Here is a 19,080-nt window from a genome sequence, read left to right as displayed (position 1 = left end):
AATTTAACTTTTTTCATTTGTGACCTTGCAATATCAAACTTAAGTTTTATAATATAATTATTTTGAAATTAATAATATGCATGAAAGAAAAATGTCATTCGTTCACCTCAATTCGTTTGATTCCACTTCTTATGCCAAAGAAGAAAAGATGCCACATGGTCTTGTTTATCTACGAGACCCGAGCCCAACTGATAGCACAGAACTGATAGAGAATGCGTCCTCATCAGAAAACACCACTGTTAAGATTGACGTGGTAGCTGGGATCAGTTGGGAGATGAGATGAGTCAATTTTATTTATTTTTGTTGAAAGGAGGGTTTTGTTTTTTTAACAAGCAATGAGATATGTATTAATTAATCAAATCTTCTCAACATAAGGTGTGTCAAAAAAGACTATCAAAGTAGAATAAAAAAACTACAAAAAAACAAAGTTAGTCGATGTCCAACCAGGTAAGTGGACTCGACCACCAAACTATGGTAGTTGAAAATAGATTGACTTTTTTTTTTTTTTTTGGTATACAAAGGGGGTAGAGCCCCATGAAGGAAAAAAGAAAATTACAAAGTTAAAGGCACACTCCGAGGCATGCAAGCGCCAGATATGTCATAAAAAATAAGTCTCTTAAGATCTCTAGGAGAAGCCTCCAAAACATGCAAATCAAAAGAGTTTAAAGATAGACTAAAGTTAGCTAGTCAATTTGTTTCCTTCACGCTAAGTATGGTTGATGTGAACATGTTAGTTCATACTTTTTAGATCACGAATACGTCGAACCAATGTATGAATCTTTCCATTAATGGTGCAGTTTCCCGTTACCATATCGACTAGCACCTTTGAGTCACTATCAACTTGAAGATGCGTAATTCCTTATCTCATAGCCAAATCCATACCGAGGTACATGCTCCACATCTCAGCATGGAGCACATCACAAGTTCCAAGTTTGCGGGCATAACTAGCCTGACATAACTAGATTGACGTTTGTTATTATTGGATTTATGGGTTATTGGTCAGGTCAATGGATCACTAATTGACCTACATGACTATTGATCCGGTTAATATTAAAAACTTCTAAAGAAAATCATTACTCCCCTTGTCTCATATTATAAGTAAAAAAGATCTTCTTTTTTTTTTCAAATTATAAGCAAAAGTAATTCACTTTTATCATTTTCAAGACTTACTTTTACTTATTCCCATAAAATTTAATGTAAATTGCATTTAATTTTCTCTCTCTCTTCTTTTTCCCATAATCAATAAACAAATTTATGTGAAGGTAAAAAGTTAAAGTATTAAATTATAAGTAAAACAAGCTATTTGTAAAAGAAGAGTGGGGCACTACACCCAATTACTTGGCTGTGAATCCGTGCTTGTGAGAGGTGCTAATATTTTCCCCTTGCATAACCAAATTTCCAACCTCAATTTGGTTGTGATGACCACTTTTCCGTTCTCCCTCGATTTTATCCATATTAAAAAAAAAACACATTCTCTCTCTAAATTTTTCTCTCCGACCTCTCTCTAAAAAACTAACACCACCGCCCATATTCGCTTTCAATCCAAACCTTCACCTTGTGATGTAGTTGTGCATGGTGGTGGTGCACTGAGCGGCTGTTTCCCTCCACACTACCTTCGTCCAAATCGGTGCCGGAGTTGCTTGCTCAAGGTTTGGTGGTCCATTTTCGTTTTAGATATACTTTGTCTGAGTTTCAGTTTTGGTTCCGATTTGGTTCAATCAACACCGCCTGGTCGCGTGGTGGTAGCGTCGGCGTCGCAGTGGGTGTTTTCCGGCGGTTGTGGTATTTTGGCGCATATCGGGAGGTTTGGAGTGGTTTTTGGTGTTGCCTCTATGGTAGTCAGATTCCATGGTGTGGTGGTGATTGGAGGTGCTGAGTGGTGGTGGTGGTGGGTGGTTTTGTTTGGTGTTGAGTTGCGATGGTGGTGATGTTGAAAGATGGTGGTTTTGTTTTGGTGTTGAGTTGTGCTCTGCTTTCCGGCGAGCTCTTCCGTTTCACCGTTGTCGATCGCTGAGCCTCTTTGATCCTCATCTGTTTGATGCTCCTCTCCATGTCGGAAAGTTGTTTTTGTTGTTGTTGCGGTTTTGGGCTTTGTTGGTTCGAATTTTGTGTTGGTGCGGATCTCGTAACTTGTGCTGGTGCGGATTTGGATTTTGTTTCGGCGGTTTGTTGTTGTTTTCTGGCGGGTGTGGTGGTTCGATGCAGATTCATAGGTTTGGTGAAATATTGGGGGTTGCGGTGGTGAGTCTCGTTTGGAGTGGCGGTGGCAACCGAGGTTTTTAGTGTTGCGGTGGTGGTTCTGAAGGTCTTGAGGTGGTGGATGCGATGGTTCTGAGTTGAGGGGGTGTGATGGTGTTGGTTCTGGCGGCACTGGGGTGTGGTTGATGCCGTGTGTGAATGGCTTTCGACGGTACGAGATTCTCTGACCGCTTTCAAATTTGTTGAGATTTGCTGGTGATGACAGTCAACTATATGATGTTTTTAGTAATAATTTAGGTAGTTTTAATAGTAGTTGAAGCCCAAAAGTAAGCAAATACCTGGAAAAGTGAAGTTATTGGGCCCAAAAGCAAGAAAAATGGAAAAAAAACAGCAAAAAGGGCAAAAATGTAATAAAACAGCGTAGTCATCGTACCCACGATGAATCCCAGCGTGACGCGACGAGAAGGCGGTTAAATTAAAGAAAATCTGCAACAAATCTTTTCTATCGTACCACGATGACTTGTCATCGTGGCACGATGATGACAGCAAAAGAACGCAGAAAATCCTGATCAAATCTTCCATCGTACCACGATATGATCCACTGTGGCCACGATGAGGCGAAAATACACGTCATCGTGGACACGATAGGTGCGATGGACGCGATAGGCGAAAATACTATTTTATTCGGTCCTTAATATAAAAAAAACTTTTATTTTTTAGATATATTGAAACATTTATGTATATAGACTATATCATAGACTAAATACATCAATATTTCAATGTATCAAAAAGTAAATGTTTTTTTATATTAAAGACTAAAGGGAGTACTCCCTTCGTCCCGTAATATAAGCAAAAAAAAATCTCTTTTTGATGTTCAAAAATATAAGCAAAAGACAATATTTTTAATCCTAAAGTTACAAAATTACCCTTAGTCAGAATTGACTACTATTTAGTTTCTGTTATGAACTATTTCTAAAGAATAGCAAGAATAGAGAAGAAGAGATGAAAGGGAGAAGAGAAAGGAATAGACTATTGTATTGTTCTATTCAAGGTGTGTGTTTTACATTGTGAGATAGTCATATATATAGGAGATTACATGGGCCAAGAATATGGGCCTAGACAAATGGACATCCACATCTATATTATTCATAACACTCCCCCTTGGATGTTCATCGATGATATGTCTCATTAAAACCTTACTATTAAAAACCCAGTGGGAAAAATCATAGTGAAGGAAAAAGAGTACAACATCTTTTGTGTGTGAACCGCCTCATTAAAAACCTTACCAGGAAAACCCAGTGGGATAAAACCATGGTGAAGGGAAAAAGAGTGCATAACATATTTATATCTCCCCCTGATAAATACAAATATATCTAAGAAGAAAAATGTCAAATAATCTTCAATATTAGTTGCTCCAAAGCTTTGACGATTGGTGATGACGTGTTGACAATCTTATATCTTCGTTATTATATTCTTCAAATTAGCAGTGTTTGTGATATGGTCTTCATGTTGAATTGTAGCAAAAACCCTTTATTAGAAAAATCACAACCCCTTGTATCTGGTGAATAGCGTACTTCAAAACAAATCACATTCTTGATCTATTTCATATAGTGCTAAACTTTCCGCATCATTTTATTTCATGAGATTGTTATTATAGTTCTTCATCATTTACTCGAACTCTAAAATGACATTTGTTTACATCGGTGATCTTACAAAACGTAACTGATTTTATCTTTCATATAGAATCATTTTAGAACCTTCTGTATATAAACTTCATGATTCACAAAATATTCTTCAAATACTTATTTTGTAAGAAATGACAATATCTCAAGCTCTTCAGGAGTCTCTTGATCATATTTTTATCATCGACATAAATCTTAAATATATCAAATTCATTGCCAAATATTTTCTTAAAATGAACAAATTGTCATTTTCATATTTCTCACTTGGAAATATTCAACAGGAATATTATACAACATGCATATAGATGTTGCTCGAGTATATAAGGAGACTTATTCATGTTTATTAAGTCATCTCTTCAATATATATGTGTCTTACGAAAATTAAATCCTTCTGGGATTTTCATATAATCATCATTATCCAGTGAGCCAGTCAAATACGTTAAAACACATATTTCACATAAATTGAGTATTTCATATGCTACTCAACTTAATTAATTACAAAGAAGTTTTGGAATTCACTTTAGGTGAATATGCTTCTTGAAAATCAATGATAGACATTTATCAATATACTTGAATAACAATTCAAACTCTAAATATTTGATTTTCATTATTTTTCTCTTGAAAATTTATTCATATATCGAATTATTTTCATCTGCAGATGGAATGGACTGTTGGTCCAAAAACGTTCCGCTTTGCAAAGCTAGTTTAATTTTGTATCAATTACGTCTATCTATTTAGTCAATCATTTCATTGTCTATAATCCTTAATAGACTTTGATTTATGATCCTCATTATTTCTTATCATATATAGCGCTATATTATATAAATAAACATCGTCAACGTTGATTTTTCTTCCGGTTTCATCGTATTCCATTCATGACATAATTCGTCGAGATCTCTTTATTTTCATAAATTTCAGGTACCTGATAAGTTCTTATGGAACTAGAAAATTAATTATGTCAAATAATCTTTTTATATCCTCACTTGGGTCATCTTTCTTTTTAGCTCCTTTTCTTATTTGAGGATTTTTATCTTTGAAACCGATTTGCTTACCATGCTTCAAGCGTGGTTAAGAATCATTTGCAATATTAGATTGTCCGACAGGGACATTTATTTTTATCGGAGCATTAGCAGCTATTGATTGATTTCATAAACTTTGCAAATGAGTTATCTTTTGAACATTTGGTTCAAGCTATTTTATATGAGGATCAAGATGAGATAATAATAATAATAATTTATTTCAAGTGATTCATTTGAACTTCTGGTTCATATTTTTTAGCTGCTTATTCCCTCCCCCTAATATTGGGAAAACTAATTCATCACTTGAAAATTAGCCTTCTAGGCTATAAACAAGTCTCTTATTGGCTCGATATAATTTATAAGGGATGAAGAGTTATATCAAATATATTTTTCCAATATTCTTTTACGACCCATTTAAATGCATTATATTGGAGCAATTGAGACGTACCCAACACATCCAAAAATGTTTATATATGAGAAATTAGGTTTATAAACCAAAATTCAAATAAATTAGGGGAGAGCTTATGTATATAATAATTTGTTGGCATGATGCTATTTAATATCTCAACATACATGTTTGAGTGTTCCCAACTATATAGAAGTTACGATCACATAAGTATCGATCGTGTAATTAACTTTAGACCTCTAAAGAATGGATCTTCAAGTCCATTATTTTTGTTTGTATGAACATATTCTACAAAATGTTCAGTATAAATTTCAATTAACATATGATACTTATCAAATACTTTCTATAATAATATATATAAAATGAGCTCTTAAAACTAATCTCACAAACTTCTGGTTGTGAGTTTATAACAAACATACATGTGACCATTTAGTTGATGCATCAATTAAAATTTTAGGAATCGAATTGGTCCACGTGATCGGTGTATTGATTTACAAATATCACCTTATATATATTCTAAAAAATAAAAGATGCTCATTTACTTAATTTATCAACTTCCTTCGGGAACTAGTAACACATAAAATTATTAGATTGAAGAAACTTCAGGCCCTTCAATTCATATAAAATTATTTTATATTTCACATCATAATAGATTCGGGATGACCCATCCGATCTTGCCAATTACAAACTTAATATGATTTAAATTGTAAACTTCTGGTTTACTTAAACATATATGTGCTTGAGTTGCACTAATATTATAAGTATGCCCCAAACTAGAGACAAAAATTGATAATGTGTCTCGTAATATAGAGATACAAGATCTCCTCCATTACTTGTTTCAATATGATATTTATTTATGTGAATATCCTCCAAGCATATATACTAAATTTCTTTAAGACTTTAAAATATACAATACATTAGCAAAGTGTAACTTTGTTTCTCGATATAACAATGTATTTGCTCTTCTGGAGCTTCAATAATTTTTGTACTATAAAACATAGGATTTAATTCCTTCCATTTTTTTTTTATGAATAGTAATATAGATATATACTTTCATGCTAACAAAAATATGTTTCAGCAAAAAAAATTATTTTCGGTAGAACATAATAAAAAATAGTAATAATTTATTTGTATTAGAATTAAAAGAATAGAAATAAAATATAACAGAATAATGTTTATGTGAATTTCAGCAGAATTAGAAATTAGAAGGTTGTAACAAAAAAAAATAAAATAAATTAGAAAATAGTAACAATTAAAATATCTATAAAATTAAAATCAATAAATTGATTTAAATAAGTAACCGAATAATTAAACCAATTTATATTTGAAAAGAATAATCTTTATTATTAGAGGAAAAAAAACGTATGAACCAAGCATTCAATCATGAGCTAAATATATCAATAATATTCATCCAATGTATGTGCAACAATGGATATACAAAATATTCTTGAAATTATATTTTCAAAGTTGCTACTTCTGGAGCATATTCGAGAAACATAAATAATTCTTCTATTCATTTCCTTTAATTTTGGTCCATTCTATACCAAGATCAAATATATCATATAGACCGTAATCTTGCCGTAAAAATTTGGTTCTTCAACAAATCTCTTTTTAGAATGGCCGGAGAAATTCACAATTTTATAATCCTTCATTTCATTGAACGATACTACAAGAATGCTTTAATATTGGATTTTATGTTCTTCATGAACTATACAAATAATTTTTTCATTAACAATAGCTAAGGAAATCCATATTCTTTGAGCAATTCATCTAAGATGCGCCAATATTAAAGCTTTAGTTCTTCAAGAACTATATCACAAGTGACCTTCATATAATGATCACAATGATCTTCATAATTTCTTCAAGAAAATTTCATTCTTTGAGCAATCATTCAAAGATGTTTCAATATTAAGGTTTTTCCTTTTTCTTTTCTAGTTCTTCGGGAACTAGCTAATGTCACATATATTTTCAATAGTTTTGCTAATTTGTCCATTTTTTCCGCGGCCATGACTATTACCACGACCATAACCATAATTTTGTCCATGGTAACATCAGTGGATCATACTTCATTCACTTTTGAGAATGATTTTTCATTCATTTATCATTGATACCATCATCAAATAATAAAATTAAGCAAATAATTAGATAAGCATAATAAACAAAATCAAATAAAAAAATTCCAATTAATTTTTATTAATATTAATATAATGTAACATAAAAGTTTATAATGCAAATTAAATAGTAACATAATGAAATTAATAATAATTATAATGTAACCTATAATAATAATTATAATGTAACATATATTAATTAGTAAGTTATTGAAAAAAAATAGAATAGGTAACGTAAATTAGCATATGATTGTACCTTTTTTTTTCTTTTTTTTTTGTTAACTACAAATTCTAACATGATATGTATAGATTATGAGCAACATACATGAAGTACTCTAAAAAAAATGGCGCATGATATATGTATGTTTAGTTTGTTTTTCTTATTATTACAGTAAATAAATAAATCCAATGAAAATTATAAATTGATAAAGTCACCCTTCAGGGATGCATGTATAGGAAGTTCTTCAAGAACTATATAATATAATGTAAGAATAATCTTTTTTTTTTTTTTTTGTGTACAATCCTTTAGGATGCATATATATTGAATCATTCATAAGTTCTTCAAAACCTCTATAATAGATCTTATCAATTATTTTGTACATCCTTCAGGGATGTGTCACAATTGAATTCATCAAGATTTCATGGAGGACAAAATTTGAATTTTTAAGTTCTTTGAGAACTATATAATAGATCTAATTGTACGATCCTTCATAGATGTATCCGTAATGAATTCTTCAAGAATTATGGAGAATAAAAATTGGTTCTTAAATTGTTCAAGAATTGTATAACAAATCAAATCAATTATTTATCCAATCCTTCAGGGATTGATGTTTTTGAATTCTTCTAAAAGATTAATAAGATATTGATTTTACTTATATCTATGAATCTTCGGGATTTATATTTTAAAATTTCATCATACTATGAATCTTCAGGATTCATATTTTAAAATTTCATCACACTATGAATCTTCAGGATTCATATCACCACGATACTTCTGGATCGTAGGTTTGTGAATTAATATAAAAAAAACGAGAAGACCAAAATGATCTAAAAAAATAGAATTAAAAAAATTCATACATAAAATAAAATTGTCAATTCCCATTGTGTTATACCTTTTTTGAAAGAGGAGAGACTATCGTGCTGATAACGTGTTATGAACTATTTCTAAAGAATAGCAAGAATAGAGAAGAAGAGATGAAAGGGAGAAGAGAAAGGAATAGACTATTGTATTGTTCTATTCAAGGTGTGTGTTTTACATTGTGAGATAGTCATATATATAGGAGATTACATGGGCCAAGAATATGGGCCTAGACAAATGGACATCCACATCTATATTATTCATAACAGTTTCCCATTAAACTCTTGGCTAGTTAGCTTCTTTCAATATGACTTTTTAACTTCCATCATTCAAAAAGCTGATATTTTCAAGGGTAATTTAGGAAACTCAATTGTTTGTTTTGGTAAAATTTAGAATTTCTTAATAAGTGTTAAAACTTTTTTTTGCTTATACACCAGGATGGATGGAGTATTAGAGCATTCACAATGGAGTACTCCATTTTTGAGTACTTAAATGGTCCCACACAGACACATCATCAGTTTATTATTTTTTTAATAATAGTACCTAATAGGTACTCAACCCCTCCAATAGAGCATTTCTTAAAAAGTTCTAAAATGGGTCCCATCAATAACTCCACATCATTAAAATTTGAAATTTAATTTAAAATAATATTGTCAAATTAATTTTTTTTGAATATATTAAATAAAGTGGGTCCCATAAAAAAAAGAGAGAGAGAGTTCTTATATTAGAAGTGATACGTACTAAAATGTGTTGTGCTCCAATGGTAGTACCTAATAAGTATCATGAGTACCTAATAGGTATTACACCATTAGAGATGGTCTTATAAATGAAAATATACTGTCAAAACAATATACTAGCAAAATTAATTATGTGAATATTACATGTGAAAATGTGTCATTTATTTTAGATTATAGGGAGTAATTAAACATCACTATTCCTATGAAATTACCCATAATGACACATCACTGGCCAACATTATTAATAACTCATGGGCAAGAAGTTCTAAGTTCTAACCTTACTAACCTCTCATATTCTACTAAACCGACGTTTAATTTACACTTTCATCGTCCTTGTTTTTTCCCTCTAAGTTGCAAAGTTGTGAGTATATAGTAAAGTTAAATCACGAGAACCTTAATTTTCTCTTGTCTTTTCATCTTTCCACTTTGATCATTGTACTTAAAAGTATATACTTTAACTATTTAGTTCCTTATGTGGTTCCATTCATTCTCTATATTCGTGTTTTCATTGAAGTGCATATGAACAATAATTTATTTTCTTAACATTTTTTATTTTTGTCAAATAATGATTGCTTTAAGGTTGAGAAAGAGAAGATGACGGAGAAGACTAGGAATGCAAGTGAAGAGGATCTTAAACATGGCATGTTTTTAGATATTGTACTCTCATGGACCTTCGAGGATGTTCTAAATGAAAATCTTTACAATGACAAGGTTTCTTTCAAACCCTTTTCAACTCTAACAATGAAAAAGTGCACTTGTCTCTTGAAAAATAGTAATTTGAACAAGAGAGAATACAACTTACTACAATGTGTCAAAATTTCAATAATGATTAATAATAACTATTTATACAAATTATCTCCACTTTATTTTTAATGTTTTATATTACTTCTATAGTAGTTGTAAATATATTTTGTTGTTTAAGGCATGATTAGATCGTCGTATAAGGGTAGCTCAATTGGTAACAACTCGGGACAATATTGAAAGGGTCGGAGTTTAAATCCTGAATTCTTCACTTCTCCATATTTAATAATATTTAAAGTTTATAATCTAGTCACTAGGCTGCTAGACAAAAAACATTTTTAAATTGATGACATAGGATGGACTTAATAGAATAGGCTCGTTAGTTTTTTAAAATTGAAGTAATATCATTTCATTCTATATTCCATAAAGCCTAATATACCCTAAAAGAGTTCCTACGCTTTTTATGGTTTTGATAAAAATGCTAAATGAATTGTGCCTTACTTTAAGCTACTAATTATTCATATCAGGTTTTACAAAAGTATGTACCAAAAAATTGTGTTTGCTTGTTGTGTGTTGAGTATATAGGCCCAAAACTATTTTTCTAAAATACTACTTAATGTGTGCACTCATTTTGTTGACTTTTTTTTGTCCTACATTCTAAATTGGTTCGAGGGTCAGTTTTGGCATCAAGTGGTTTCAGCCCTCCCAATTGCAGTTATGAGGGATTGAACCGTGGTCCTTCCTACTAAGTCCAACACCAATCACCACTGGACCAACTAAATTGTTTCATTTTGTTGATTTAATTTAGTTGGTAATGGTTGTTGTCTACTTCATGACATTAGCCGGGAATCTATTTGTTACAATGTATAATGCACTTAAATATAGATAAATCAGTAATTAATTATTTAATTGTACTATTGCATGTCTTAAAATTGGATCTTACCTAACTCAAATCTACAAAACTAACTTATAAGGTAAGGATTGCCCTTCAGACCATCTCGCAACTGATGTGAGATTCTTAACGACATGAAATGAAAATTGCTATGTTTTACCTTATTCCTTTATTCTATTTATGGATTATATGTTTTACTATGCTACATTTTTGTGTTCTAGCATTGGAATGAAAAACCAAAAGTTACATTATCAAGTTTAATAAGTATGTTTGTGGTAATTGTTTTCTCTCAGGTTCATAAGATCCCAGAGACATTTAAGTCAACAACAGATTACAAGAACTCTTTTATTCCTCTTTTGTGTGAGGAAACACATTCTGATTTATCTTCAAGCTTGTATGGCGTGTCTCGAGCTCCTTTCTGTGAAATAGAAAGAGTTGAAGGAAGCAAGGAAATGAAACTTCCCAAAAGTCGACAGCAATTCAAACAGTTCCATCATATCATATGGTTGAAGAGTACAACTGAATCTAATAGAGTTGAAACTGGTGATGGAAATTATGAACCTGGTTCAGGAGATCTCATTGCTATCACAACCATTAGGCCTAGAAGCTTAAATGACTTGAACACACTAAAAAGTCCTTACCATATCGCCTATGTTAATGGATCGAAAAATGGATCATCTGATAGAATCACAGTACTGTCATCCAAATCTATGGAGATGGATATTGAACATGATTCGAGGAGAAACAATACGCAGAAACTGTATGCGGTTTTCCTTATGAACATGATAACAAATGTTCGTATTTGGAAAGCCTTGAACACACAGTCAAACGGGGATCACCTCAGCATTATTGAAGAAGTATTGCAACCTGGTCTCAACGTAAGAATAACTTTATCTTTTTTCTTTCTGAATTAGTTGTTAGAAATAATATAAAACCATTGATGTAGCTCTATCCTAACAGCTTAAGGTTTTGGGATAATCGGTTATTTGACATGGTATCAAAGCCTCTATGACTAAGTGGTCTAGAGTTCGATCCCCGCTCCCCTCACTTTCTAATTAAAAAGTGGAATTTAAGCATATGATAGGCGGGCCTATGCATTATCCACACTCCAAGCCCAAGGGGGCTCTTGCGTGAGGGGGCGTGTTAGAAATAATATAAAATCATTGACGTGGCTCCATCCTAACGGCTTAAGCTTTTGGGATAATCGGTTATTTCACATTAGTTTCTGCTTTGTTCAATATCATACTGTGCAATGTATAATCACTTGCACAATGCACTTGATGCATTGTTTTATGCAAAAGATACATATTCACACATTCAATTCTTAAAAAAATTTGGTTTTTTCAATGATTATTCTGTTTGGAACTATGAATACTATTGTATTAATCGATATCAGCCGCTTCTTGCAGCTAAATATGAATGTAACCTGTATAATGCTTTGCATTTCAGTGTGGAGAGAACTGCAAAATGTGCATGTCTGGTTCGAATAGTCAAGTTTCTTTCATTACAAAAGACATAATTCGTTCTCAGAATCTGAATGAATCCCAAGAAGACGCTGTTTCAAGCTGTGTTGGTATGATAAATTGTTCTCATTCTAGTACCAAACTTATTTGGGGACCACCAGGGACAGGGAAAACAAAGACAGTTGCATGCTTGTTATTTTCTCTACTCAAGTTAAAAACCAGAACATTAACTTGTGCTCCGACTAATACTGCAGTTTTGCAAGTGGCAACTAGGTTGCGAAGTTTAGTTATGGATTCCCTTGAGCATGATTCATATGGTTTAGGTGACATTGTCCTATTTGGCAATGGTAAAAGAATGAAAATAGATAGTTATCCTGGCCTTCAAGATATTTTTCTTGATTATCGTGTAAAAAATCTCATGAAATGCTTTGCTGAATGGAAGCATAACTTTAAATCGATGATCGAGTTACTTAGGGACCCTAAAGAGCAATATTTTTTGGAGATTTTCCAAAAGGATTTTGCTATGAAAAAGAATAGCACTATAGCATATGCATATCATGCATGCAAGAGGCAAGGTCTTGTTATGAAGTTTGAGGTATTTGTTCAAACTGCATGGAGAGACATCACAAAGCTATACCAATTAGATGAGAAAGATAGAAAGGAATGTTTGTTGACGACCGAGCAATTTGTGAAACAGAAAGTTGAGAAATTAAGAATGAGTGGCCTCAAATTCTTGATACAAACCATGTACACAAACTTAGTGCAGTTGTTCGAGAACCCTAGAGATAAAATTTTCTCAAAGATGGGTTATAAGTCCTTTGATGATTTTGCTATGAAAAATACTTTAGGATCAACGTATTGTTCATACAAGCAAAATAAGGGGAAAGATAAATATGATGATTCTGTGACGTTTGAGGATTATGTGAAGAGGGCTAAGAAAGACATTATAGAGCTATACCAAAGTATCATGACTATGGAGCAATTTGTGAAGAAGAGATTTGGAGAATTAAGAGAGAAGCTCAAGTTCTTGCTACATACCTTATACACCCACATGCCAAAATCTTTCATTTCAGTGAACAATATGCTCCAAGCTCTTGACTTGTTAAAATCACTAGAAATTTCTTTGAGTAAAGCCAAATTTAAGAAAATTGTTGATGATTGTGAAGAAGAATGCATTCCTTCTTGCTTTGGACCATCAAGCTTGGAAAGAAATGAGTGCCTTCGCATTCTAAGCTCGCTTTTTAACTCAATTTCACTTCCTGAATTTCAAGCGAAAGATCAAGTAGAAAAGTTTTGCTTGTCAAATGCTAGTCTAATTTTATGTACTGCATCAAATTCTATTAAACTTTACACAGAAGGGTTGAGACATGTGCAATTTTTAGTTATTGATGAAGCAGCTCAGCTAAAAGAATGTGAATCAACAATTCCTTTGCAGCTGCCAGGTCTCTGTCATTGTATCTTAATCGGTGATGAGAGACAACTCCCTGCGTTGGTAAAAAGCAAGGTACTTGATCATTGCCTTTTATTATCTTGGAATTATACAATTTTTCACAATTCTTGGTCAGACTTTACTTACCTCGCGGCCGAACTCTGGATAACCGGGGCCCTTCCCTAGGAACCAAAGGGTTAATACCAAAACAAATAATGAGGACTGAGGAAAAATATGAAACATATCTATAATTGTAACTTTGATTAGTTTTCTTAAAAATTTTATATGTGTAGATTGCAGACAAGTGTGAATTTGGACGAAGTATGTTCGAGAGGCTGTTGATTTTAGGTTACAAGAGGCACATGCTTAATGTTCAGTATAGAATGCATCCATCAATCAGCTTATTTCCATCCAAAGAGTTCTATGATGGAAAACTTACTGATGCCTTCATTGTTAGGGAAGAAAGATATAATAAACGTTTCCTTGAAGGAAAAATGTATGCTCCTTATTCTTTCATTAACATAGCTAAGGGTAAAGAGCAATTTCATCGTGGACACAGTTTGAAGAACATGATTGAGGTTGCTGTAATTTCCAAAATACTTGAAAGCCTTAAACAAGGTTAATTTCACTATCTTTGTACTGTGAGTGTTAATTGTCTATTACATATGCATGCATTAATACTTGAAACACTTTTGTTTTGTAGAGTTTATGAAGACAAAGAAAAAAGTTAGCATAGGAATCATATCTCCATACAATGCTCAAGTTTATGAAATTCAGGAGAAAGTTAAGCAGTATACTTTTGCTTCTGATACCGAATTTTCTGTTAGTGTTCGTTCTGTTGATGGTTTTCAAGGTGGTGAGGAAGATATTGTAATAATGTCTACTGTAAGATCAAATGATTGTGGAAAAGTGGGGTTTCTTGCCAATAGACAGAGAACTAATGTGGCAATCACTAGAGCTAGGTATGTTATAACTTATACTTAGATTTCATTTTCTTTTTCATTTTTTTAAGTTGATTATATGTTTACTGAAATCTAAGTTCATTTTGTGCAGATATTGTCTTTGGATAATAGGGAATGCTAATACTTTAATGGACAGTCACTCTATTTGGAGAAATGTAGTTATTGATGCTAAAATAAGAGATTGTTTCCATAATGCCGATGAGGACAAGAAATTGGCTGGGGCTATTGAGGATGTCTTGTTAGAGCTTGATCTACTTGAAGAATCTGATTCACTATTTAAGAAGCTAAGTTTAGGTGGAAAAACAGAAAAGTCAACTACTTCCTCCAGCTCCAGGTGAGTGGAACCTATTTAATCTATAATATTTGTTCTTGTTGTGATCATATTTGTTGTTTAAGATACTATTTCAGTTTGATGAAAAATATCTATGAACTTAAGTGCTATGAACCACGGAGAGACACCGACATCGGACTCAACACGGACAGTTGGACACAGACACCTCAACACCAATAATAATTTCAGAAAATGACACAATTTGTTGGAAATTCCGCCTTCATTGCGGTCCGCCCCCATCCGCCTAATTGCGGCATTTGGGTTGCCTTCATTGCAGCCTCCAACACCTTCATTGTGTTGGGTGTGAGGGGTGGATTTAGTCCCACATTGCTAACAGATATGGCCTGTGTAGCGTTTATATAGCTTGGCCAACCTTCACCTTACAAGGCGGTTTTGTAAGGATGAGTTAGACCCAATATAAAATCTAAGATGGTATCAAAGCCTATCCTAGATCTATTGTTGGGCTTCCCGCATCGTCCATGCTTCAGGTCCATTGGGCCCGAGCGTGAGGGGGTGTGTTGGAAATTCCGCCTTCATTGCGGTCCGCCCCCATCCGCCTAATTGCGGCATTTGGGTTGCCTTCATTGCAGGGGTGAACTTAGTCCCACATTGCTAAGAGATATTATATATAACATTATAACAATCATGTACAACCTTGTATAAATTCTTTAGAGTTCATCAAGTAGCCAAAATTAAAATGCAGAACATAATTATAATTAAATATCGATACTCATAGTAGCAAAGGAAAATGAATGATAAAACTAGCACACCAAGCAAGAGAACTAACCAACTCAAAGATTGAAGAATGAGGTAAATACAACTCAATCTGATGATTTGGGATCTCGAACCAGCCACAGACACACCCGGATTTTCGAAGAAAATGAAAGGCACACTTTCTTCAGCCCCGGAGCCAAAAGGGAAAGGGCAAGGAAAATGAGATACAACCAGAGCACCACAATTGCATAAAAACGATACCTCAAAGGATTAAAAATCCATAGGACCAGCACCACTACACAGCTAGAATCCCATGACAGTTTCTAAAATTCCATAAAGCTTAAAGCAACTTAAGTTAACCTGCCCCAATTGATCCAGCTACCAGACCTCGATCGATACCAAAGCATACAAACAATTAATACTAAAACACTAAATGATCACCGGATGAACTGAACCATAGCATAAAACGTTGAGATATAAAATTCCTACAGCACCCTCCACCAATGCGCTACACCAGCTGACCAATACTAAAACTTCATGTTGTTTGATCTAATGCGCAGTCAATTCCAAGAGTAAACCTTCACTTCTTCTAGCATCTTTTCAATTTTTGTTTCCTTATTGCGAATTTTTTTTCTTCTCGTTTCTTGTTTTCCATATACTCCAAAGTCCGTCCAAACACATGCAAACCATTTCACACCGACACACTTTGAGAAAGCTCTGCCACTTCCAATCAAACCTTCAAATTGCTCAAGATGTGATACACCTTCCTTTTGAAACGTCCTAGATATCCCAAGCCAGTGACATATAGCGAAGCATACACCTGAAAACTAAGGACACTCGAAAAACAAGTGAAAAACTGATAATCACTCCCACACATTGTAAAGATCCAATATTAAAAGCTCCACTTTTATGAAGAATATCCTTTGTTTCAATTCTATTTTGAAACAACCTCCACACCAAGCATGACACTTTTGACGGAACCGATTTATGCTAAGCATTTGACCATAATGGATTAGAGACATTTGGTAAATCATCAATAAGCTCCTTCCTTGTAATTGTAAATCATCCACCACCATTGTTCTATACCATAAACCAATCCTCACAACTCTAATTTTTCCAATAATGCAGTATTAAAAACACTTAAATTCCTAATTCCCCAGCATCTCTCATCTACTGGTCTACAAATTGTCAAATTTTATCCCATTTAACCTAATTTATTTGTCTTGCTTCCTCACTCCTTTCACATAAAAATTGTTTAAAAAAATATTATAGTTTTGAAATGATACCCGTTGGAGCCTTCAAAAAGGAGAGAAAATAAATAGGAATAGCAATCTAGCATACATTTCTGATTTTGATCTCTTTGTTTGTTGGTAAGTATTTGTATTGTTTTGATTTCAGGATAATGAAACCAAGGTGGTGAAGCATGAGGCTCGTGTATTCTCTTAGGAAAAGAATTTAACCTAAGGAGTTGTTTGGATGAATCAAAATTTGTGACGGTTTATAACTTGTCTCAACTTATCTCCAACTCAGTGTTCTATTCTATTCTACTTGAAATTCATGCTAGTTTATTCCTGAATTCACACAGTCATGAAATTTCTGATCTTGATCAAATTGTCCCCAAAAAACATATTTAATTTTTATATTATAATTTCTAAAATTTATATTATATAGACTTTGTCATAACTGTTCGATTGAAAATTTATATTATATAGATCGTCTATTTGTTTTTTGAAAAAATTGAAGTTAAATTCCCTAATGCAAGTTAAATTGATTTTTTTTTCCTACAGAATATTATGTTATGAACCTAAAGTTTAACGTTACTTTTGTATGTGTTTTTTGTTTTCTCAAAGAAGTATGCAGAAGTTTTTTTTTACCATTATATAGATAAGAAATTTCCATCGCGGTTAGCGGTGATTAATACCGGTCGGAGAACCTATGAGACATGTAAAGTGAGTTATGTCCTCCTAACTGAATTATTTGAATACGCAGTAGCCTCTGACCATCGACTTAAGAAGTCCAAAATCCTTACCACTTAAACTAATTCACCGTTCGATGATGAAGTAGAAATTAAATTAGAATTAGGATGAATAATTTATAACTTAGTTGTAAGCCAATAACTTCTCTACCAGTCTTCTTAGCTATAAGTCAATAACTTAACTTCATTCAACACCGTCACTCCAACCAAATTTCTACCTTTAAAATTAGTCCAAGTACAAGCACCGGTTTGCGTGATTTTATTTCTTTCCTATCAAACACACCCTTAGCAAAAGTCGATAAAGTGGTAATCAATGTCAAATCCAATACCTATGCAAATAATGAGAATTACTGTTGCCACCCTACTAATTCTTGGGTGTGCCCTACAAAATTACCATACTACCCTTGTCTACTACGTTACGTCACGGAATACTGCCCAACATTTAAGTGACGAACGTGCTAAAATTCGTTAGTTTTTAAACCGGTTGAGATCTCACACCTTACCAAAATTTTTATAATATCCGCTACTTAAGTAGCTGATGTTATAAAAATTTTGGTACTTAAGTACCGAAAATTACTCATTTTTTACATGTCTGCTACTTAAGTGTAATTATTCAAAAATTACTCATATATATACATGTCCGCTACTTAAGTACCGAAAAAATAAAACAAGAAATTCGTAGGACGCGCAAGTAACCGTTAGGATGGTAAAAGAAAATCTCGCAAATAATTTGTACAAGAGTTTCTGTTCTAAACAAAATTCTAGCTTCTCCTTTTAACAAAGACCAAAATTCATTGACAAAAGCAAAATTAAAACCATCTAAACTCTAACTTTTGTTGTCATCACACTTCATGACCACTCATTTTATTTGTGTTTGAGAAAAAGAGTCGTTAAATCCAAATTCCCCATTTTCTACAAGCTAGGAAAAACCAAAACATCAAGCTTAGGCCTAACCCCAATAAGAGACTGACACATGTAGCCAACCCGTAGCCTCAAGACCCACCATGAAAAAGGGGCAAATTAGGGATTTCATATGTACCTTCTTTTCTTATATAGTAGAATTTTACTCTCTTATTATAAAAAAGAAAAAATAAATAATTCATTTGTTGATTATATGTTGGTTCCAAAAATATAACAAATTAATTCATATGGCTTAGTGGTAAATTTAATAAAAAGTGTAACTAAAAGGTTAAAGGTTTGATTCCTACTAAGAAATTTTTTAGCATTTTTCTACTAACTTTTTTTAATAAAGACACAAAATAACCCTAAATTGATTATGTGTCAAAAAATGAAAAAGGGGCAAATTAGAGATTTCATATGTACCTTCTTTTCTTATATAGT

At 32.7% G+C, this 19,080-nt stretch overlaps 1 protein-coding gene across 1 annotated transcript; it reads left to right on the top strand.

Moving 5' to 3' along the window:
* The first annotated feature begins 1,431 nt into the window (after window positions 1-1,431).
* LOC123882017 (probable helicase MAGATAMA 3) lies at window positions 1,432-17,346 on the top strand. The gene is made up of 8 exons (XM_045930796.1): window positions 1,432-2,410; window positions 9,812-9,943; window positions 11,159-11,743; window positions 12,315-13,832; window positions 14,051-14,375; window positions 14,461-14,719; window positions 14,811-15,053; window positions 17,163-17,346. The coding sequence occupies exons 2-8, from the start codon at window positions 9,827-9,829 to the stop codon at window positions 17,182-17,184; spliced, it is 3,069 nt and encodes a 1,022-aa protein (XP_045786752.1). The 5' UTR covers window positions 1,432-2,410; window positions 9,812-9,826; the 3' UTR covers window positions 17,185-17,346.
* Window positions 17,347-19,080: the final 1,734 nt, after the last annotated feature.

This window comes from Trifolium pratense, linkage group LG4 (genome assembly GCF_020283565.1).
Source record: "Trifolium pratense cultivar HEN17-A07 linkage group LG4, ARS_RC_1.1, whole genome shotgun sequence".
Taxonomy (NCBI): Eukaryota; Viridiplantae; Streptophyta; class Magnoliopsida; order Fabales; family Fabaceae; genus Trifolium; species Trifolium pratense.
Note: the sequence above shows the minus strand (reverse complement) of the source record. Positions and strands in the feature narration are given on the sequence as shown.